This window comes from Orcinus orca, chromosome 17 (genome assembly GCF_937001465.1).
Source record: "Orcinus orca chromosome 17, mOrcOrc1.1, whole genome shotgun sequence".
Lineage (NCBI taxonomy): Eukaryota > Metazoa > Chordata > Mammalia > Artiodactyla > Delphinidae > Orcinus > Orcinus orca.
In genome coordinates this window covers 48,269,167-48,291,303 of record NC_064575.1, presented here as the reverse complement: position 1 = coordinate 48,291,303, position 22,137 = coordinate 48,269,167, and the positions used below count along the sequence as shown (strand labels likewise).

Below are 22,137 nucleotides of genomic sequence, written 5' to 3'. Positions count from 1 at the left end.
ATGTTCTCTAAATGAAGGATTCATACTTCATTAAAAGTAAATTACATGTTGGAAAGGTGGCTGTTTTTGCTGTCTTCCTACTTTGGCCACTCACAGTTTAAAACAAAATTGGTGGTAAAATAGATAAAGGAAATGTTCAGTTAGAAGGCAGTCCCCAGGCAGGGTACTCTCATATTTCCAGCTCTTCCTCAGGCATCGCTGCTTTCTGGCAATTGCATTCCTAAGCAGTGAGGCCCTCCTTTGAACGCACAGAGCCTCCCTGCCTGACTCTTCTTCCCTACAGTGTGAACTATGGTATTCCATCTATTACCTCTTCGGTTAAGCTTCAGGAGAGATTTGGAGCAGTTTCGAAGGTAAAACAATCTACAGGACTAAACCATAGACACCGATGTCAGGAAAGCCCCCTTTAGTCCTTGGGAATTTATGGTTCTAAAAGTTATTTGCAAGAGCAGGCATTCGTCTCAATATTGCCATCAGCTATCTCCATAAAGGTTGCAAAAGTCACAATTCCCTCTCTGGCGGCCTTTCGATATCTACATTCAAACATACACAGGATGATACATTCAGATTTCCTCTGGCCAGTTCACAAGTGAATCTGGCGATAAACAGCCTCATCACTGAGCTCTTTGGTTTTTGATTTACAGACACTGTGGAACACTCAGAAATCAAACCCACAACATCCTTGAGAGCAGACGGTCGTTAGCAAAGGGGAGGTGTACATTTGACCAAAAATGTACAAAATTTATAACAGTGACATTTTCAATATTAGGCCACATGATTTATTCAGTAGTTTTTATGTTCTCAAATTACAATTTACGTCTATTCGTAAGACTACAAAAGTTACCATTATAATCGTCTGTTCTTATAAAATACCAACTTTTTTTTTTAACTGTTATATATACTCATTAACACCAGTCTGCGAAGAGTTACATAGAATCATAGGCACTTCAAAGGCTTAAAAAGATGTTTACAACTTAAATGCATTTTTAAGAACAAAAACTGATTTTTTCCTTAAGTCCCTACTCGTACCTTCAAATTGCAAGAAATTAACAAATACAGTGGCCAAAGGAATCTGCAGCAACTTCTCAAAATACTGTTATCATCTTTGGGTTTGCTGAGGCTTGTCAGTTACTCAAATCCTCCCAAAAGAAGATCTGATTAGACAGACATGACTAAACAGTTTTGCGGTGATAATCCAATTTTACACGTTAATTTGCTGTTGCAAATCTGCCTGAAGCTACAGGTAATGAAAAACAAAGCAAGTGTAAAACGGATAGTCCGACACTTAAAAATTTATACAAAGTGGAGGTTAAAGTTGATATATTTGAAAATCACATATACACTAAATTACCATTATCTGAAATATCCAAAGACAAACTGCACCGTAACAGCTACAAAAGGCATAGAGTTTTGTTTCGCTTTCAAGGGGACAAGAGGGGCGAGCAGAGGAGAGGGGAGCAACAGATAAATTAACAAAGTAAGACGAACTTGGTAAGGTCAATCTGAGACATGCAGACTCAAATGAAACAGCTTTCATCTTCAAACCGTAGGGTAAAAACAATCTTTTCATATTTGCACGTAAAAGTTTAAACCGATTCCATGAACATTGAGGGTTTTTATAACATAATATTTTGCCACTGCTATTCACAGAACACTGCAGATGTTAACTTTGAATTTTATGTTGTTCTAAAGAAATACATGAAAAGTTTTAAATACAATGGGATTTTATCATTAAAGTGCCAGAATGGCTCTTTAATGGAAAAAAACAAAAAAACAAAGATCTTCATTATTCTATGCAAAAGCTTTATTTTTAAAAGTTCAGTGATCTCATAAATAGAGACACTAAATGGGAGTTTTCACGCATAAAACTCCTTAGTAGGTGCTTTCTGGTAAGCAGCACTGGATGGTTTGCGTTCTCCAAGGTCGTAACTTCCTTCATCCTTCTTTCTCATGCGATACACCAACAGCAGGATAAGGAAAATTGCAAAGAGAAAGCCGATAACTCCGCCAGCAATGACAGCTGAAACACACCAGAAGGAAGATTACTCTTAGAAGAGATTCAAGGGTGGCAGAAATGAGCTTTGTCAAGCCCAATCTATCTACACTTTCCTAAAAAGCTTAATTTAAAAACCCCAAAACTGGATTCAATGCAGCAACCAGGTAATTATGCAAATCTGACATTCCTCAGGAGGTATAATACTTTCTTTGATTAATATTAATAATATCCCCCAAAAGCCTCAATAAGAAAAACGTGGCTGTGACCTCAACTAATTCCATACTTTAAAACTCTTGAGTCTTTTCGGTATTCACATTCTGTAGTCTAATCTTCTAATTGCTTTTTTCAATGAAAACACAAAACATGATATAATCGACTTAAATTCTGTAAAGGAAAATAAATATGAAAAAAGCATGCAGATTTCCTTTCTAGTCTTGGATTTGGGACTATCCTCTTTCAGGGATCAAGGGTTGTACAGGCACAGAGAACAGATTTGTGGTTGCCAAGGGGGGCGGGGAGTCGGGGGGGGATGGACTGGGAGTTTGGGATTAGCAGGTGCGAACTATTATATACATGTATAACTGAATAGCTTTGCTGTACACCAGAAACTAACACAACATTGCAAATGTAAATGTATACTTTAATAAGATAAAAATTTTTAAAAAGGATTAAGTGTTCTAAAATCTTGCACATCTTCCCCTTTAAAATCAAATGTTAATACTTTCATCAGTAAGTTACGATTAGAGACAACATCCTTTAATACCTTGGGCGCTATATCAATGGCCCTCTCCATAAAGAACCTTTCCTTCTCTTAAATTTGTTTTGAAATCAGGATGATGAATGACTTGGATCAAGACTGATTGATTTTCATATTCTGCCACCCCCGACGCCCCATTGTTCCGGACCCACTCAGGCCTTAACTTTCTTCTTCTTGCCTCTCTCCACCCCGCCCAAAAGGCTGGCCAAGGGGTAGGCTGAGGGAGCTGACAGAAAATAAAGACAACTTCTGCCTAACTCTTGCCTCTCCCTCTGGAATGAGACAGGTGCTCAACATGGTTTTCAGTACTAAGGTAACATCCAGCAAGCTTTGCCGATACCTCTGAATATCACTTAGGCAAACACAGGCCTATTTAAGGACCTGCCACCTGATCCCCACTGGGCTACTCACCTGCCAGGACTTCTGTTCGTTTAAACAGATTGTCTGAGTGCTTCTCAGTATACACATTTGTAGCCTCTTCAGCTGGGTCCATTTTCCTTTCTGAGTCAGAGAGGTGAACTTTTTCCTTATCAATTTCTTCAGGTGACTGGGGAAAGAAAAAAAGATTATGAAGATTTTCTTTTAATGTGCTGGAAAGAAGAAATAGTAGATGAGCACATTCCCAAGTTCATTCTTTGCAAACACTGAGTTTAGGAAAGAATTGCAATAATCGCTTTGTGTGGTGCGCAGACAGTGGGTGAGTCCTATGGTGGACCCACGTTGTTGATGGTTTTATATAACACCCATCACATGTATAGGCAAAATGGATAGTTAGTGAGTTTATAATAATCCTAATGACACGGTTAGGTTGTTTTACTCGACATTTCGTAAGATCCCTTTCTCATCACCCTTCTGACTTTAGGCCACCATCCCCCTCTGGCTGCTCCAACCCAACAGCACTGCCCCAATTCTCCTCACTCCTTTATCATCTTTTTGCTACACAGGGCACTGTGATGACAGCTTCCTTGTTGGCATTCTCTCCAAGTGTTCTCCCAGGGCTCTGCCACTCCGTGGGGAGCAGCCCCCAGGCTTCATCTGTAATGCTCCCCTCTATTTATTCACTCTTACAACACCTTCACCAAACCCTGGATTAAAAAGAGCTTCAGGGGGCCTGGGTTCTGCAAGTAGCTCCTATGTGGTCCTGATCAAGTCCTACCACTTTTCTGGACTTCATCTTCTATATCTGTCCAATGAATGGCACTCTCAGGTCCCTGAGCATCCTGCAAGTCTAAAGTACACTCTTCTCATAGAAAGCCCACCGCTATTTGGATACCTGGTAGAAGGACAGACAACTTGGCAGATGAGAGAATGAATTATCTGGGTTCTAATCTAGGAGCCTTTTCACTATGCATTAGCAGTCAGGGAAGGGTTAGGAAAGGGAAGAGAAAAATAGGTTAATACTCAGGTTTGTGACTAGGGAAAGAGGAAAGCAAGTTCTGGTGGCGAATGAGGGGAGAATAAGTAGCGATTGTGATATCAGAGACTGAATTTAACTCATCCGTATCATCTTTGTCCCATTATTATGACAGATCACATGAGTCCCCTCAGGTGTTTTCAGTCCCTAAAATCATTTGAGAGAGTTGACATTCCCTCTGACTCAGCTTCTGATCCAGTAGCCAGGAAGGAGCTTGCATTTCAGGGGCTCTGCGGGTGTGGGAACAGGAGGTCTCCACAGAACTGGGGCCACCACGGACTCACAGGAATGGTCCACCAGTATACAAACTTCCAGGTGCTCTGGCTGGAACATTCGCTCTTTAAATTTAAAAGTTTTATTGTATCAAAGTAAGAGCTTGACTAATAAGAATTCTTCCAATAGTATAGAACTAACCTGAAATACCTTAACTCCTGTATAGATGTACAAAGTGAAAGTACGAAAAGGCAGCAGAGATAATTACATTAAGCCAATTAAAGATCTGTCACATCCGTGTCTGGTTGTTTGGATGCCACGGAAATGTGATGGAAGTAAAGATGACGAGCAATGCTCTGCTTGAACAAACAACCGTGTTCTTTGTATTCTGTCACATAAATTTATAACAAACTAGACAGAATATCTATCACAGTGACATTAATGCCACAGTGATGCCCATTCAAAAGCAAAGTCTACTTTAATGGTATCATAGAGGCAACGTTTAATTTAGCTGTGCCATGTAACGACAAAATAGAAGATTTAATCACCAGTATTAATATTATTCATTATCAGTATTATCATGATAAGTACCTTGAAAAGTGTTTGACACAATGAGTAGCACTCAGTAAATCTCCCACAAATGGATGAATTTTTTTTTTTTTTTTTGCGGTACGCGGGCCTCTCCCGTTGCGGAGCACAGGCTCCAGACGCGCAGGCTCAGCGGCCATGGCTCACGGGCCCAGCCGCTCCGCGGCACGTGGGATCTTCCCGGACCGGGGCACGAACCCGCGTCCCCTGCATCGGCAGGCGGACTCTCAACCACTGTGCCACCAGAGAAGCCCAAGGATGAATTTTTATTATTACTACATCGAACACAAATGATACCAGGAATACATTAAAAGATTTGGGGGTCCTTAATTTCTGAGCTCATCTGCCAAACATCTGTCTTCTTTATTTTAATCTGACACAATTACTTCCTTAAAACCAATTCTTAAAAACTTAAACCAATTTTCAATTCATTGTTGTCAACTGACCAGAGAGCTCTACGTCAAACTAGGTTTTGCTCAGGATAAACTCCACCATGAAAAGCCAAAACTGAATTTCTTGTCTCACGCTAGTGAGTCCTAATGGTTCCTAACGGTTCTTGACTTCAAGGGATTCAGTTATGACAAGTGGTCAAATAAACAAAGCCAGATGCATCTTTCAGCAGCCACACTGGATGACCTACCCTCAGCTGCACCTGTTACGTTTCATCGCCCCTCTTCTCCCTTCTTCCTTTCACTCACCGAACCGAATCCATTTCTGGAGCAGCTACTGTGCACGGAGCCAGGTGTGTCTGCCTCAGTGCTCAGAGCTTCTCCCTCCTTTCCTATTGCCTGGCCTGTGAAGTCAGTGTACTGCTAACGGCAACGAGCCCTTCTCCATCCGACAAACAGCACTCCAGTCTGGAGAGGCCTGACCTGACTGCTCCACATCTGCAGAAACCCATCCAGCCTGTCCCTCACCACCCTGTGCCCAGGCACCGGGAGGACGGCGGGCGAGGGGAAGAACAACTGCACTCTGGGAAGGGGAGGAGCGTCAATGGGCAGGAAGCCTGCGTGCGTTCCGGCCTGCAGAGGGGTGCTCCTTATTCGGGAGAAGGCCCGTCCCTACCTTCGTGACACAGCCTTCCACAGCCCTTCTGCTGCTAAAGCTCAGCTGCACCTCATTTCTAACCAGCAGACGGGTGAGCTCCAAGAGGGGGCACTTGTGTTTCCAAGTTCTCATAAGCAGCGTGCTACCCCCTGGCCGCCTGCAAAGCCTCCTGCTGCTGTCACTCCACAGGCTCACCTGGTCAACTGCCTCGGTCTCTCCTGCTCTAACCAAATTCAATGAAGGCTTACAAAATGCTCACTGGCTCTCAGGTGCCATGCTGCATGCCCTCACATTTAACCTTCTCAAGGATCCATCAGGAATGTGCTCAGAGAAGCTAAGAAACCTGACCAGATCTAGGATTTGAAACCTAGGCCTCCTTCAGACTTTAACATGCATTTTCCAACTTAAACAGCTTACCTAGTAGTGGGTCGTCAGCTAGTTGCAGCAGCGTGCTACTAAGGCCAAAATCATTGGTGTCACAGTTTCCATTAACTAGTAGCTTTGCTCTGTTCTAAGGCCAAAGACCTTATTTCTTAGTAAGTCAGCTCTCAGAATGAATATAGGGATGTACCCGCATTCATCATTATCATTGGAAGACGTCAGGGTTTACACACCACTGAAGGTGGGCCTGAAAAAACTCTGGGAAAACACTTATTGAGACTAGTACCCGGAGCCTCCCTAGTCCATAACCTGTTTCAGCAGATCTAAAAGTTCACAATGGTTTTAACTCAGAACACATTCTTTATGAAATAAAAACAAATTTTCTTAGCATAAGGCAAATAAACTGAAAAGGTTTTGCTTCTTAACTGGGCTATGAGTTCCTTAAGAAGGAGTACCCTGTAAAAAAGACTCGTTTATAAGCTACGCCTGGGTGATAAAAGTACTAGGTAGAATTAGCTACCAAGCCATGAACAGACGTGGAAGCCCCGTAAATGCATGTTACTAAGTGAGAGAAGCCCATCTGAAAAGGCTACATACTGCATGATTCTGACTATGCAACATTTTGGAAAGGCATAACTATGGAGGCAGTAAAAAGATGAGTGGTTTCTAGGGGCTGGGGCAGGAGGGATGATATGTAGGGTATAGAGCACTGTAGGACAGTGAAACTATTCTGTAGGCTACAATAATGGTGGGCACATGCCCATTATGTGTTTGTCAGAACTGACAGGATGTACATCACTATAAGTGAACCCTAAGGTAAAACTCTGGACCCTGGGGGACTATGACCTGTCAGTGTAGGTTCATCAGTTGTAAGAAGTGTACTCCTCTGGCACCGGATGTTGATGGGAGGAGGCTGTGCATGTGTGGGAGTCTATGGGAACTCTCCGTACTTCCCACTCAATTTCCTGTGAACCTAAACCTGCTCTGAAAAATAAAGTCTATCTAACAGCAACAACAAAAAAAGCAGTAGGTGGGCAAATGTCGAAACGATCATAAAGAGTCAGGGAGAGCCATTTACGATACAATGAAAAGACCATTTGTCCTTACACAGTTTTAAAGGGCACCTCTCAAAAGGCACAGTCTGGGGCTTCCCTGGTGGCGCAGTGGTTGAGAGTCTGCCTGCCGATGCAGGGGACACGGGTTCGTGCCCTGGTCTGGGAAGATCCCACATGCCGCGGAGCGGCTAGGCCCGTGAGCCATGGCCGCTGAGCCTGCGCGTCCGGAGCCTGTGCTCCGCAACGGGAGAGGCCACAGCGGTGAGAGGCCCGCGTACCGCAAAAAACAAACAAACAAACAAACAAAAAAAGGCACAGTCTGTACAATTTTTTTAAACATGCACATTTACAATAACCTAAGAATGCAATGGAAAACAAAACACACCTTTGTCTGAGCGGGGATCTTATTCTGTATCTTGTTCAGAGTCGTGGTTTCCACTCTCGGAGCAGCAATAGTGAACGGAATCTTTGGAAGGGGTCGAGATGTGGTCAGCTCTGGACTCTCTCCGTCCTCATCAGCTCCTGGCAAAATAAGCAAAGATGAGCTAAGCACACGAATCAGGACACAGATTTCTACAGTATCAGACAACATTGTCTAAGGTTGACGATGACAGAGCCATGTTCTTTCAAAATACCCGCTCCTCAAGAGCTTAGCACAAACCTTCCTGCAGTCTTCATAGCAGTGAAGAGTGATTTCAAGGTGGATCTGTGGGGAGACTGGCATTTTTTCTATATTATTATTATCCTGAATGCTCTCAAGTAGCCCTTCTTTTACTTCCAGTTCAGTCTGTCCTACTCAAGAGATTTCTTCCCTTCTATGCTGAAAGGTGCTACATTTTCCATTTTAAAACATAACAACAACAAAAAAGGAACACCGACCCTTTATCTGTGTGAGCTGCTGCCCTCTCTCCCCTTTTTACAACCAGATTTTTCTAATGGTGGTGTGCAGACTCACCGGCCTCTTCCCTCACCATCTACTCCACTCTGTGCTCTACTCCCCCTAGTCAGGTATTCCCTGTCACCACACTACTGGTACTGTTTTGTTAAGGTCACCATTCCCCTCCACGTTCCATATCCAGTGGCATTTTCCAGAGTCCTCATCTAATTGAACCTCCTAGCGCCATTGGACGCTTGTCAACTCTCACCTCCTTCTTGATATACTACCTTTGGGTTTCTGTGGCTTTGACTTCCTGGCTTTCTCCCCTCCCCTCCCTGGCTATTTCTAAGTCTCCTTTTCAGGCTCATTCTCTTCTACCTGGACACAAAATATGAAGAGTTCCTTAAGGTTGAGCCCTAGGCTGCTTCTTACTCCACACTTTCTCTCTCACCCATGGCTTCAATTACCATCTAAAGACAAATGAAACCTAAGTTGACATCGTTAGCTTCTACCACTCCTCTGAAATGTAGACCTACATATCCACTGGCCTACTTGGCACTTTCACTTGAATGACTCAAAGGTACTATATACATCTCTATCATGTTCAAAATACAACTCACGGAACAGACTTGTGGTTGCCAAGGGACGGGGGGGTTGGGGAGGGAAGGACTGGGAGTTTGGGATTAGCAGATGCAAACTATTATATAGAGAATGGATAAACAACAAAGTCCTACTGTATAGCACAGAGAGCTATATTCAATATCTTGTGATAAACTATAATGGAAAAGAATATTGAAAAAGAATGTGTGCGTGCGTGTGTATATATCTAATTATATACTGAATCACTTTGCTGTACAGCAGAAATTAACACAACATTGTAAATCAACTATACTTCAAAAAATTAAAAAAAAAAAAATAGAACTCATGATCTCCTTGCCTCTCCCCTCTACAAACCTGGTCTTCTCCCCACATCATCCTGCAGTGAATGGAACCCTCCATTCCTATAAATCACAGCTCTGGCCCCCTCCCCTCCTCCTTACCACCACATTGAATCCATCACCCAGCTCTGTGGATTTTACCTTTTTATTACGTCTCCACTCTTACACCTTTCTATGGTTCCAGGGCCACCGCCCTCATCCAAACCACTGTAATCTTCGTATCAGTCACTGTACCTACCTTCTTCCTAACAGCTCCCTTTCAGTCCACTGTCCACAAGCTGGCTGTGACCACATCACCCCCTGTTTAAAGCTATTACAATGGCACTCCACTGATTTCAAGATGAATATAAAATGCCTCAACCTAGCCTTGTGTGGTCCAGCCCTGGCCTACCTTTCCAGCTTCCTACAGCATCATTTTCCCTGCTGTCTCCTGTGCTCCAGCTGTGGTCCCCAATCTTCGGCCAGAAGCCTTTGCTTAGTTAATTCCTATCTCACCTCCAGACCTCAGCACAAATGTCATTCCTTGGAGAAGGCCTCCCTTCCATATTAGATTAGTCTTCGTTAAATGGTTTTTTAACACCACCTTTCTTACCCTAAGACTGCATTTATCAAAAGTTTGTAATGATGCATTTGTTTGTGTAATGATTGACTGAAGTTTTCCCTACAAGACTGAAGCTCTATATGGCCAAGGGATTGTCCGCCAAGTGCCTAACAGAGTCCCAACACTTCCAGACTCTGACCCAGGTTTTGTGCAGTAAGGACTGACCACTGACTGCCAGCTGGGCACTATGTTTTTTTGTTCGTTTGTTTTGCTTTTTTATCAGAAGAATTTGAGAATTTCTCACAGTCAAATATAACATTCTTTTTTTTTTTAACATCTTTATTGGAGTATAATTGCTTTACAATGGTGTGTTGGTTTCTGCTGTATAACAAAGTGAATCAGCTATACATATACATATATCCCCATATCTCCTCCCTCTTGCATCTCCCTCCCATTCTCTCTATCCCACCCCTCTAGGTGGTCACAAAGCACCGAGCTGATCTCCCTGTGCTATGCGGCTGCTTCCCACTAGCTATCTATTCTACATTTGGTAGTGTATATATGTCCATGCCACTCTCTCACTTCGTCCCAGCTTCCCCTTCCCCCTCCCCGTGTCCTCAAGTCCATCCCCTACCTCTGCATCTTTATTCCTGTCCTGCCCCTAGGCAATCTTGAGAAAGAAACACAGAGATGGAGGAATTAGCCTCCCGGACTTCAGACTATAACATTCTTTTCTTATAACATTCTTTTTAAGCTGACCATGCGTCAAATTTGTAACAACTGAAAAAAAACCTCAAAGTTTGTAACTCGAACTAACCTGCTTCCTCGGACAGGAACAAAGGATGAATAGCCCCCAGTTCCTCACAGAAGCATGTTACAATAAGAAGCGGTTCAAAAAGCAGGAGGTGAGAGACTGGAAATAGTGCAAAGCTATGAACAAGGCTCATTTTAAAAATATTTTGATATATCGACTGCCTCTGGCACGTACACTCATTATACAGAGAAGAAATGGTGAGGGTCTATTGGAATAAATATTGGATTTGGCATTAAACACACTTAGTACCGATTCTGGCATTTATTATCTCTGTGACCTTGGGCAAATAACACTTGAGTCAGTTTCTGTAAAACGGGGATAACAACAACTAAGTCTCAGAGGTGCAAACGTAATAGGTATATTTGAAAGCGTTCTGTATACATAAAATGTTACATAAATGTAAGTCATTAATAATGATGGCTCCAAGTACACTGCTCTTTCATATCAGTCTCCCCGATTTTCCATCAAAGTTTTATACATATGATTGATTTGCTTCTTACAAAAAAAAATTCAACGAGAAATGAAAAATGTTCAATTAAGGGCTTTCAAGACTCCCTTGGTTCACAAGAGTTACAAATAACGAACTGCCAAATTAGGAGTGTGGAGGATTTGTTGTGAGAGAAGAGATTTTGTAAAGTAGAAAATTCCGTCAAGTTGGCGCTTCTTAAATTAGAGACAGGTGAGTCACCCACCTCAGGGGCTCTTCCACTGCATTTATTATCTTTATTAAAAAGATTGACCCTCCTGCCCAAACCAGAAATCTGGGGACCCCCTTTCAGCCCGCTTTGCCTGAGACAGCCTAGCCCAGAGCCCAAAGCTCGTTTTCACCTGGGAAACTCCTGCTTACACTTTTACGCCCAGAATCAGTGTCATCCCCTTTCCATCCATCGTGGAACTGTTTCTTTCTCTATGTTTCCACTGTTCACTAAGTCTCTTCTTTTTAAAAAAATAACATTTTCTTCTACTTATAAAAAGAATACATGTTTTTAAAAAATACATTTTTCATAGATGATATTGGGAAACAGAAATACAGGAAGGAATAAATAAAATTATTCCACCACCAGAGAAAGCATCATTAGATTGTATTTACTGAAGTGTTCCTAGCACCTAGAATGGTGTCTGTTCCCCCGTATTATGGGTCATTATTAAATAGTTGTGGAAAGAATTGAATAAATATCTGCATATCATCTCATCTCCTAATGAGTTTTTTATCTCTTAGATGACTGTTCCACCCTCCAAGGACTCTTGCACTCTCAGAATGTTCCTTTTTCAAAGTATCCTCTTCTTGTTTCAACGTTAAAGAGCTTTATCTCTCCAACCGTAATAAGTTTTTCAGTAAGTTCTCTTCTCACTGTGAGTTTCTGTTCTCTTCCAATTTGGGGGTGTGGGAAGGTCTCTATCTTTCAGAAGTTACAGGTTCTCCTGTAAATGTCTGGCGAGCCTTGGTTGTCTTCTCGTATTTAAGAAGGAAAGGCTGAGAAGCTGACTAGAAGTTCTGAGCATACAGGAGAGCGCTGTCAAATGTTAGCATCATCAGTTAGATAGACTTGTGTGTTTTGTTGGAGAAATTGCCAATGCCAGTGTCTTGTAGTTGTTTCCTTTGAGTTGGTCCAATTTCCTGGAGAGGGTAAAGGCCAGCCCGTCAGTGTTCCAGAAACTGACTGGGAGAAGACAACTGGGAATATCTCCGCATTAAATAACTCTTAATCTAAGAACTTGTATTTCCTGTTTTCAGTGTGGTGTCCCTTGTCCCATCTGTGCCTGGTACACTCCCAGTCCAAAGACCCTCTGTTTTATCTTCCCCAGATGATATACCTCCAGTTTGCTCCTGAGGTTGGGAGCATCAGCCCCTTTGCTGCGTTATGGTGGGAAGGAATTAGGGAATCTACCTGCATCTTGAACAGACTTTCAACCAATCATCCCGAGTTTAGTACCATTTTCACGCTCCATCTAGTGTCATGAATTCTGGGGCCCTATGGGGATTCTACTGTGTAAAGTGGTTGCCTCTTGGCTCTCCCCACCCCCACTACTGGCTAACTCAGCTTTCTCACGTCTGCCAAGTCTGTTACTACTAGCCCATCTGCTTCTCAGCTTTCAAAACATTATGGCCTTTGTCTCCTGTACTGTTTTGTTTGTCCTTGTGAGTTTAGGCCCAATTCCTTTATTGTTGGTTTAGTTGCGTATTGAAAGGTATGTGTGTTCAATCTGCCACCTTTAACCAGAACTCTGCACTTCACTCTTACATTTTTGTTGTATAGCACCTTCTTATGTTATATACCCATGACATGGTATAACAATTATTTTTTTCTCATGTCTACATTTTTCTCATCAGACTCTTGGTTCCTTGAGGACAAGAACCTAGTTTTTCATCTGTGTCCCAAGAACATGGCCTAGTGTCTGGTCCACGGTGAATGCCCATGAAACATTTAAGTGAATGGCTGAAGTTTTCATGTCTGCCAATGTCCACCCCTGAGTGCACATATATAGTCTGGTACCGTCTTCTCAGCTGGGAAGCAACCTCTAGGCCTCTGGCCATTCTCCTCCAGTCTCTTTGCTCTTCCACTGGATAGCATGACGGGAGTGAGGACAGAGGGAACGAAACCCTCTGGCCAAAACCTGGGGGATCCCAGTCTCCAGCTGGGACTGGGCATCAGCTAGGCAGGGTCTCCTCATTTTGGAGTAGAGTTTTAAGACACAAGGAGGCAGTAGAGCAAAGGAGTGAAAGAGAACACACTCTCAAGCCCAACTCCCTGGCCCCTATCCCAGCTCCATTTCTTTCCAACAGTGTGATCTGAGGCAAGTTATTCAATCTCCCTGAGCCTCAGGTTTTTTCATGTGAAAAACGGAGATAATACAATCTCTCTTTACAGAGATATTAGAAGACTAGGAACAGTGCCTGACACGCAGTAAGGGCTTTACAAATTTTAGTTACAGCTTCTATTACCTTTAAGCTGAAAATCAACATCCCCAGTGCAATGCAAGGAGGTTTCCAAAATCCAGAATGATACATTTCTTTTTTAAAAAAAAAAATTTATTTATTTTTAAATTTTATTTTATTTTTGGCTGCGTTGGGTTTTCGTTGCTGCACGCGGGCTTTCTCTAGTTGCGGTGAGCGGGGGCTACTCTTCATTGCGGTATGAGGGCTTCTCATTGAGATGGCTTCTCTTGCTGTGGAGCACGGGCTCTAGGCACACGGGCTTCAGTAGTTGCAGCACACGGGCTCAGTAGCTGTGGCTCACGGGTTCTAGAGCGCAGGCTCAGTAGTTGTGGCGCAGAGGCTTAGTTGTTCTGCGGTATGTGGGATCTTACCGGACCAGGGCTCAAACCTGTGTACCCTGCATTGGCAGGTGGATTCTTAACCACTGTGCCATCAGGGAAGCCTCAGAATGATACCCTTCTTCGTAGCAATGATCTGCCTAAGGCTGGAGCCAAGGCAGGAGCAATGTGGGCCCACATTTAAGCCTCAGCTCGATCCGTCTGATGAGTGGTTCAGGATTTCAAATGACCCACTCCAATCCCCTTTCACCTGGATGGGGGGGAGTGGGGGAGGGGAGGTGCTGCCAGAGGAGCAGGACTGAACCTGAGTCCTTTATATTAAACTTAGGGACACTCTTGGCAGAAGTCAGCAAAACGACTTGGACAACCTCCACAAATCTCTAACAACTCTTAGATTCTAAGATCTGTGAAATGGGGACCAAAATGTATCCATATTTATTATTTCCTGGGACATTTTGAAGAAGACAGTTTCATAGCACTTTTGAGGTGCTAACGAAAAAGAAGAGTGCCATGAGCGAACGGTATTAATAGAGTTGTGGACTCTGGAGAAGAACTTTTCACACTCTTCCTGCGTGTGCGTTATATACCACGTTCCCCAGAATAACTATTTTTACATGAGGGCTATTTTTGCACGAGGACTGCATTGTAAGCTCATTGTTACTAGGTCAGCCACCACCCCTCTTGTCTTTCTCAGTCTTGCTGTTTCCCAACCTAAAACACTCACTCTTATGTAGCTAGAGCTCTCCCAAAGACACAACTGATTTTAATTTCCTCTGGGTCATTCTGAAGCCCAGGCCGATCTGATTGTGAGACATCGACGTTCAGCGTAACTTTTACCAAATGTTGAACATAAAATGAAAACTCAGATCAAGGAAGATCCTGGATAAGACTTGCCTAGCATGCTGCTGACTTTGAGTTCCTGACTGGATCATTAACATATGCACAAGCTCTTCTTTCTCCGCTACCTGGGGGCCAATCCTGGCACAGGTGAAACATTTCCCAGGTATGGTAGACTGCAAAATTGGCCAAATCCTTTATTCCCCCTTGTATCCACATCCTCTGCAATGTGGCCCTGCAGCTCTTTTCAGTAAGAGGCGGACTCCGGCCTGGCCTTATAACTGGCTCTGACCCATCAAATATGGTAGTGAAATTGTGCCAGTTTTAAGTCTTGGCTTCAAAAGATTTTGCTCAATCCTGCTTGCTGTCTTGGGATCTCTGCCTCCTCCCTGTGGACAAATGGCTGGCCTTCTGGAGGATGAGAGACCGCATGACCAGAGCCAAGTCTGCCCCATTGCCCCAGAGATATGACAGAATCTAGAGATCAGCAAAGCTGCAAACCCAACCTGCAACTGACCATTGACATGTGAGGGAGCCCAGTCAGGCCAGCCTAAATTGCCACCCTGCAGAGTAATGAGCTAAATAAAATGACTGTTGTTTTCAGCCACTACACTTCGGGGTGGTTTGTTACGAGTCATTACTGCGGTGATAGATAACTGATACACCACTGGAGTTGAGGATATCACTGTACAATCATTTTACCTGGCTACTACGTTCTCCCTCCTGCGTTTGAGCAATACACTAGGAGTAAGAAAGTATAACTCTTCTTGGTCTCACCTATAATCTTTAAGGTAGGGTTGGCAGCTGTGTGAAACCAGTGTCTCAGGGATCTCTTTAAGGGTGGTTTCCATGACATCGCTCTGAAAGCCTTAATAATAAAATTAAAAGCTAATGTTGACAGAACACTGACTACATGCCAAGCAGCATACTCTAAGAGCTACAGATGTGTCAGCCCCTTAAGCCTCACGACAAACCTATGTGGGAGGGCCTATTATTACCTTCCATTCTATAAATGAGGAAACTGAGGTTCAGCCATGTTAAATCCATTCCCAAGATCTCACAGCTCAAGTGGAGGGGAGCTAGAATTCACACCCAGATGCTGTGACTCCACAGGGCATGCTCTTAACCATCGTGCATACTGCCTGTCTCCTTGAAGTAAGCTCCACTAGTGTGTGTGTGTGTGTGTGCGCGCGCGCGCGCGCGCGCGTGTGTGTGTGCGCACACACGCACTTACACAAGCACAGAGAACAGAGGTGAGTGTGGACGTAGCCTGCCTTACCCGAGCCTGATGCAGAAGCATAGTCATCGTCATCAATAGGATACACTCCTGAAGCTTCTTCAATGGAGCTGTTGTCAAGGTACATGTCTTTATCAGACGTCAGCTCTGCCCGCTGAGAAAGGAGAGAGAAGGGATTCAGGATGATGAGAAATTAGGAAACGAGCTTATTGAAGTCACTGTGCAGGTTTACATCTCAGCGACTACCCGTCCCTCTCCCCTGTTCCTTGGAACCCACATTTCTAGCCCTACCCCTCCTTAGGACACCCTGACAACTCATATTACGTCAAGGGCTGATCACAGACAAATGCCCCTGAGGGAAGCCTACAGAACCTAACTCAGTAACATGAAGATAGCTCAGAGGCCGAAGTGCCTATCACGGGCTTACCTCCTTACATCCCACTAAACCTGTCGGAGTTCCAGGGCCCCCCAGTGCTAGTTGGGACCATCTCAGGCATTCCTGTTGTCACAAAGTCACCGTGAGGCCCCTTTACTGGAAAAGTTACAAGACATTCAAATCATTTAAGACTTTCTTGGGGATGTATTAGGGTGTTGGGCAAAATCACTGCCCAAGGATCCGTCAAGGTCCCTTGGATGTCTGCAGGCCCGGCCACACTCAGAGAGGCATCACCGCAGCCAGGAGCTCGTGGTGGCGGGCAGGCTGTCACAGGGCTTCCTGCCACAGCCCAGACGCATGCAGATGCCAGCACCATACCTCTCGAGGAGCAGGGCCTGCGAGGCTCATGGTCCAGGGCGACAGCCCACCGTGAGCCGCGTCTGGGGCTCACAGGCTTAGCAGAGCCTTAATGACAAATGCAGATTAACCCACACAAGCACATTCTTTTTATATTCCTGGCACTTGGTAACAGCAAATCACACAGTGAATACGGAGAGGGATCATTCACTAAGTCGACCAGTTCCACAGCTTCTTAGCTCTTCGGTAAGCATTTTAGTATTACAGTTCAACCTAATCCTACCAAGAGATCAAGTCGCATGAATTGGAGGCCGAGTAGATGTATAATTTTTTTCTTAAATGGTTTCAGTAAATTGATATTTTACCACCAGTATCTCATGAGAGCCCAGAAACAAATACAGTAATCTGTCAGCTTCTAAACAACATCTGTGTTTGGAAAAAGGCAACACTCATTATTGTCCTAGTTTTAAAAATCAAATGGAATGTCTCTTCCTAATAGGAATGACGAAAAATGTTTCCCTCACTACAGAGGCTTTCATTAGATTCCCTTCAAAGCCTTCTGTTCCAGCTGTCACTGGGACTGCAACCTTCCTAGGAGGATACTGGCCGCGCCCCATCACAGCACGTCTTCCCTCAGGTTTCGGCCGCTGGCTGGAGAGGCTGAAGGGTCCTCAACCCGAGTCCGTGTTCTCCAGGCGTCAGGGACAACTGACGGGAAGGTATGGGCGCCCACTCTGTGTGAGCCGCCACATCGGCACATTCTGAGAACTGAGACTTTAATCAGGGACTGGTTTCCCAGTGGCCTGGCCCGCAGGCTCTGAGTGACCACCCTGTGCCAAGAGTGTGCTGGAGTTTCCTACTAGAACAGCCAGAGCTTAACTCCGCCCTCTGAGGCCATTCTGCGTGACACGGGTCTCCAAGGCTCTCCCCAGTCCAGGCCTCGGGTGTTTTCCCAAGCTTGTGAACCGACCGTATCAGGAGCCCTGGTCTCCACAGCCCCACCGTCAGCGTCACTGAGCCACAGTATGCAGTCAGCTCCTTTGAGCGCGAGGACTGCACCTCCTACATCTTCAGTCCACCCCAACTCCCCACAATCATGTATCTGGCGTATAGTACATGCTCAGTAAACACTGCTTGGGCTGTTTCGTTTGTTGTCCTGCTTGTATTAAGCTTTGTCCTGTGAACCTCATCTGCGGGACCCTGTCGTTCTTTCTCTCAAATCCTGTCTACAAAACAGGCTCCGACTTCTTCAGTCCTTCCATGTCCCCTTGTTCCAAACTACTATTTTGGATTTTGTAGCCTATGAACAGTTTAAGACAAACTCTCAGTGTTATTTATTTTTTATATATATACATTTTTAAATTTTATTTATTTTATTTTTTGGGCTGTGTTGGGTCTTTGTTGCTGCGCGCGGGCTTTCTCTAGTTGCGGCGAGCGGGGGCTACTCTTTGTTGTGGTGCGCGGGCTTCTCATTGCAGTGGCTTCTCTTGTTGCGGAGCATGGGCTATAGGCACGCGGGCTTCAGTAGTTGTGGCATGCAGGCTCAGTAGTTGTGGCGCATGGGCTCTAGAGGACAGGCTCAGTAGTTGCGGCTCACAGGTTTAGTTGCTCTGCGGCACGTGGGATCTTCCCGGACCAGGGCCTGAACCCGTGTCCCCTGCATTGTCAGGCGGATTCTCAACCACTGCGTCACCAGGGAAGCACTCAGTGTTATTTTAAATTGTTGCCCCTCAGCAGAGCACACTTGGAGAAGGCAGGGCCTCAAATGCCCTGTGTGTGCTCCCCGGGCCTCTAAGACTGCATGGGGACTCAATAAATATTTGCCAATTGAGATTACCGAAAGCAAATTGGCCTTCGACTCAGGCTTCAGAGATAACACATGTCACAAGACCCCTAAAGTTGAAATCTTTCCATCTGAAGCCTGGGAGATCACTGGCCCCAAACCTCCCACACACATGGCATGGCACCCGGCTTAAGTGACCTTGAGTCTTAAAAGCAGAAACCTGTTTGCCTTTTCTTAACATTGAACGCCTTTTTCCTCCTGGCTCTGTTAAAGAAGTTTGAGGTGGCACCGGCCACACGAAGATATTTAATCCCTCCTTGTAAACTGAATTTCTATTCATTAGGTGACCCAGTTGTCGGATGGACATGTCTGTCACACTCACAGGCAGATGGGCCAAAAATGCCTCCCAGAGGATTCTGGCCACCGCACAGTTCAACCACACGGGGAGGATTGACAAGCAAGTCACTTCTCCAGGACAACCGGCTCCTTAGGAAGAAGCTTGCAGACCTGAATTACTGTAAGACTTGGGGTCAGGATGCATGTAGAGAAGCTGGCTTGCCCTCAGGCTCTGCGGAGCTCCAGGGTGGTCCTGTGGCTGACGGGATATTTAATGTGCTCAAAGGCAGCTAAAAATATTTGTTCCTCCAGCATCCGGTGTGCTGCAAATAATGATGACCTCACACTAAAAGTTAACTCCTGCTCTGATGTCAGGGGCACAAGCACCTAAGAGGAATTACCAATATCTATCCTTCTATAGAGTCCAATTTAAGCAGACTCCTTTTCCCTCGGTAGCAGATAATGCTCAAAGAAACACCTCCACTGTCTTTCCTTTTAAACAAAAACCACCTTCACACACATGATAATTCCTTGGGTGAAGCCTCCGCAGTCTGTGGAAAGGATTGCTGCAGTTAACATGCCCGGAGAGGAAAAAGAATTCTGCATTGACATTCCCTGGGGGCAAGATGTGCATCTCTAGAAAGCCAAGAGAAGGGGTGACTCAAGGCGACTGCTTCTACACCAGCCAACTGTGATGTGCCTCACGAAGCAGAAAACCCCAAGACACACTGAACGCTCTCGTGTTTGATGAGACAGAGCCACTGGATGAAAGGAACCAGGAGGAAATGGACAGAGGCACAGCCCAGGGTGCGGAGATGCAGCCGGATGGTAGGATTTCCTAATGCATTTGTTTCACTTGGGACCAGCCATCTCTACGAGGCAGCGCCAATACTGTTGGCTAACAGGGCTCAGAGTACAAGCTGGAAGAAAAACAAAGCTGGTCTTTCAGACCTCTCCCCCCTTGGCTGATGCAAGACATGCATGCAGGGGAGCAAAGGGAAGTTGTAGAGAGCAGCTGGGTACACGAGAAGGAAAACGGACTGCAGGACCAAACGGAGGTTCAACCATGGAAACGGAGCTCTAAGTTGCCTTCATAGCGGAAGCAGCTCCTCCCAGAGGAGAAGGTCCACTGCCTGAGGGCTGGGTCCCCACACGTCTGGAAGGCAGGCAAGGTAACACGTTTGTCTCCCAACTCCATCCCTTCTTTTCTAGCCTTCGAACTGCAGCAACCTCATCATGCTGGGTCCACACCATTACAGAGGCCTCCGTACTTAGCCACCGCTCAAGACGTTGTCTTTGAACCCACTGTCTGCTGAGGGACTATTCTTAAATATGATCGCATTGCTCCCCTGCTGGAAAAAACCCTTTAGTGGCTCCCTATCACCTATAGGATGAAAGAAAAATGCCTTTTCCTTGAAAGAATACCATATGACCTCACCTGCATTTCCAGTGTCATCTGCTGCCACTTCCTCTGCCCAAACCCTGGGCTCCATGACCAAAAAAACTCCACTCAGAGACCTGGGGACACCAATTTCCTTTATACAAAACCCCTAAGAGGAAATACACTCCTCTAAGGACAGAAAATTGAGGAAAACAATGGTGATCTAGGCCTCACATACACGAGAATGGTGAAAACTAATATTCTGACAAGACGGTTCGGCCCAAACATACATGGTATTTGTAATAAAAATGAACAGAGAAAATGCTGATCCAGTGCCTGGAAGACCACAAGTGCACCAATCTCGATTTTAGTAAGCAATATCACAAAGCTGCCCGCTTTCTCAGCAAAGAAAATCGTGGGACGGCAACTGAACAAATCTACTTGTTGGTTTTTTCTTGTGAGGTGAAGCTTACATCGAACAAATATCATGTTTCAAAGTGCCAGGGTGGAAATCTTTTATTTAGAAATTAGAGGTCTTCCTTGAAAGATACACTGCCTCATCTACTGGATGAATGTCCTCTAAATGCCTTAAACTGGTGCAACCGATAAACAGCGGTCAAGATAATTAAAGCTCAAAGCAGTAGGTGTTAAATTCACCTTATGGTGGAAACTTAGGTTGATAACAAAGTCAGAAAGTAGAAAACCTAACTATTTATGGATACCACTCCCAGACCCAAGCTTCAGAAAATTATCCTTTGGACATGAAAATTAAATATTCACGTGGCCTGCTATGACATTCTAAATCACATCTTAGATAACAATAACAAACACCTGGATGGCGTCTCCGTTTTAGGATAAAGGCACATCCAGTCCTGACTTAGACTCAAATGTATATTAAATTTTATGGTGATTACAAAGCACCAAACTGGCTGTAACTTTACCTTATTTTTCCAGAGGTGACTTAATAAACTATTTTATTACTAGCTAACACACACTGTAAAAGAAATAATAGTTGACATTTTCTCCCACATAGTCTCACAGAGATGATACACTTGCCCTTAAGATGAACTTGCCAATTCTGGCTTAGGTAGAGCCCAAAGGAACATATTATCTGAGAGCCTGACTGGACACTACAGGTATCCAGGTGACCTATTTATTTCAAAAGTGAAGACACGGAACACCACAGTGGCAAAGTCTCTTAAAATCACCCAGTCTAGTTGGTGGCCAAACTAGAGCCCCCAAACCTTTGCCTCCTAATTCTTACTATGGCACTGTAATGTCCTGCAACATGAAGCTATCAGAGCCAGTCAGCCTGGGGTTCAAAAGGATTAGCTGTAGCTAATGGTTAAGTGTTTATTATGTGCCACGCATTCTGTGCTAAGTGTTTATAAGCACTGGCACATTGAATCATCTCAACAATCTCCACTGCTGACCAAGGAACTGAGGCTTGTCCAAAGACAGGCAGCTCAGAAGTGGCGAGCAGGGGTTCACGTCCAAATCTGGGCTTCAAAGTGTGTGGTCATTGAGAGTGCTGGCCGTGCTGTGCCTTCCCCCAGCCTCCCTTGTGATTCACACACAATAAAGGTCCTGAGAAGAATTGTAATAAAGAGTCCTGCTGAACTCTTCTTGATCCAGGACTTTCAAAGTTTGGCCATGGAAATTCTCCAACACCCCCCCTCCCCGAAAATCTATTTAACATCTTTTAGAACTAGTATTCTTGGCATCACAGATGGGGAAAAAAATCTGTGTGAAGAGTTAGAATTCTAGCTTAACAATTTCTTCTCTGCCTAACTTCTTGCAAACTGCCCATGTGAAGGATGCCAACTGCCATTCATTCATTTTTAGTAATACCTTCATCTCTATCAGATGTCCCATCCAAACCAAAGATGTAATGGAAGGAAAGAAGCCTATGTTTCTTGTTGGGAAAAGATAC

General features: G+C 44.5%; 1 protein-coding gene across 1 annotated transcript in view; it reads right to left on the bottom strand.

Moving 5' to 3' along the window:
* Positions 1–756: 756 nt before the first annotated feature.
* Positions 757–22,137, bottom strand: part of SDC2 (syndecan 2) — a 120,416-nt gene continuing 99,035 nt past the window's right edge. Inside the window, exons 2-5 of the mRNA XM_004275364.4 lie at positions 16,014–16,125; positions 7,837–7,973; positions 3,165–3,300; positions 757–2,020 (exon numbers count right to left, since the gene is read on the bottom strand). Of these exons, the coding sequence (XP_004275412.1) occupies positions 1,857–2,020; positions 3,165–3,300; positions 7,837–7,973; positions 16,014–16,125 (549 nt within the window). The 3' untranslated portion in view covers positions 757–1,856. The remainder of the gene's footprint in view (positions 2,021–3,164; positions 3,301–7,836; positions 7,974–16,013; positions 16,126–22,137) is intronic.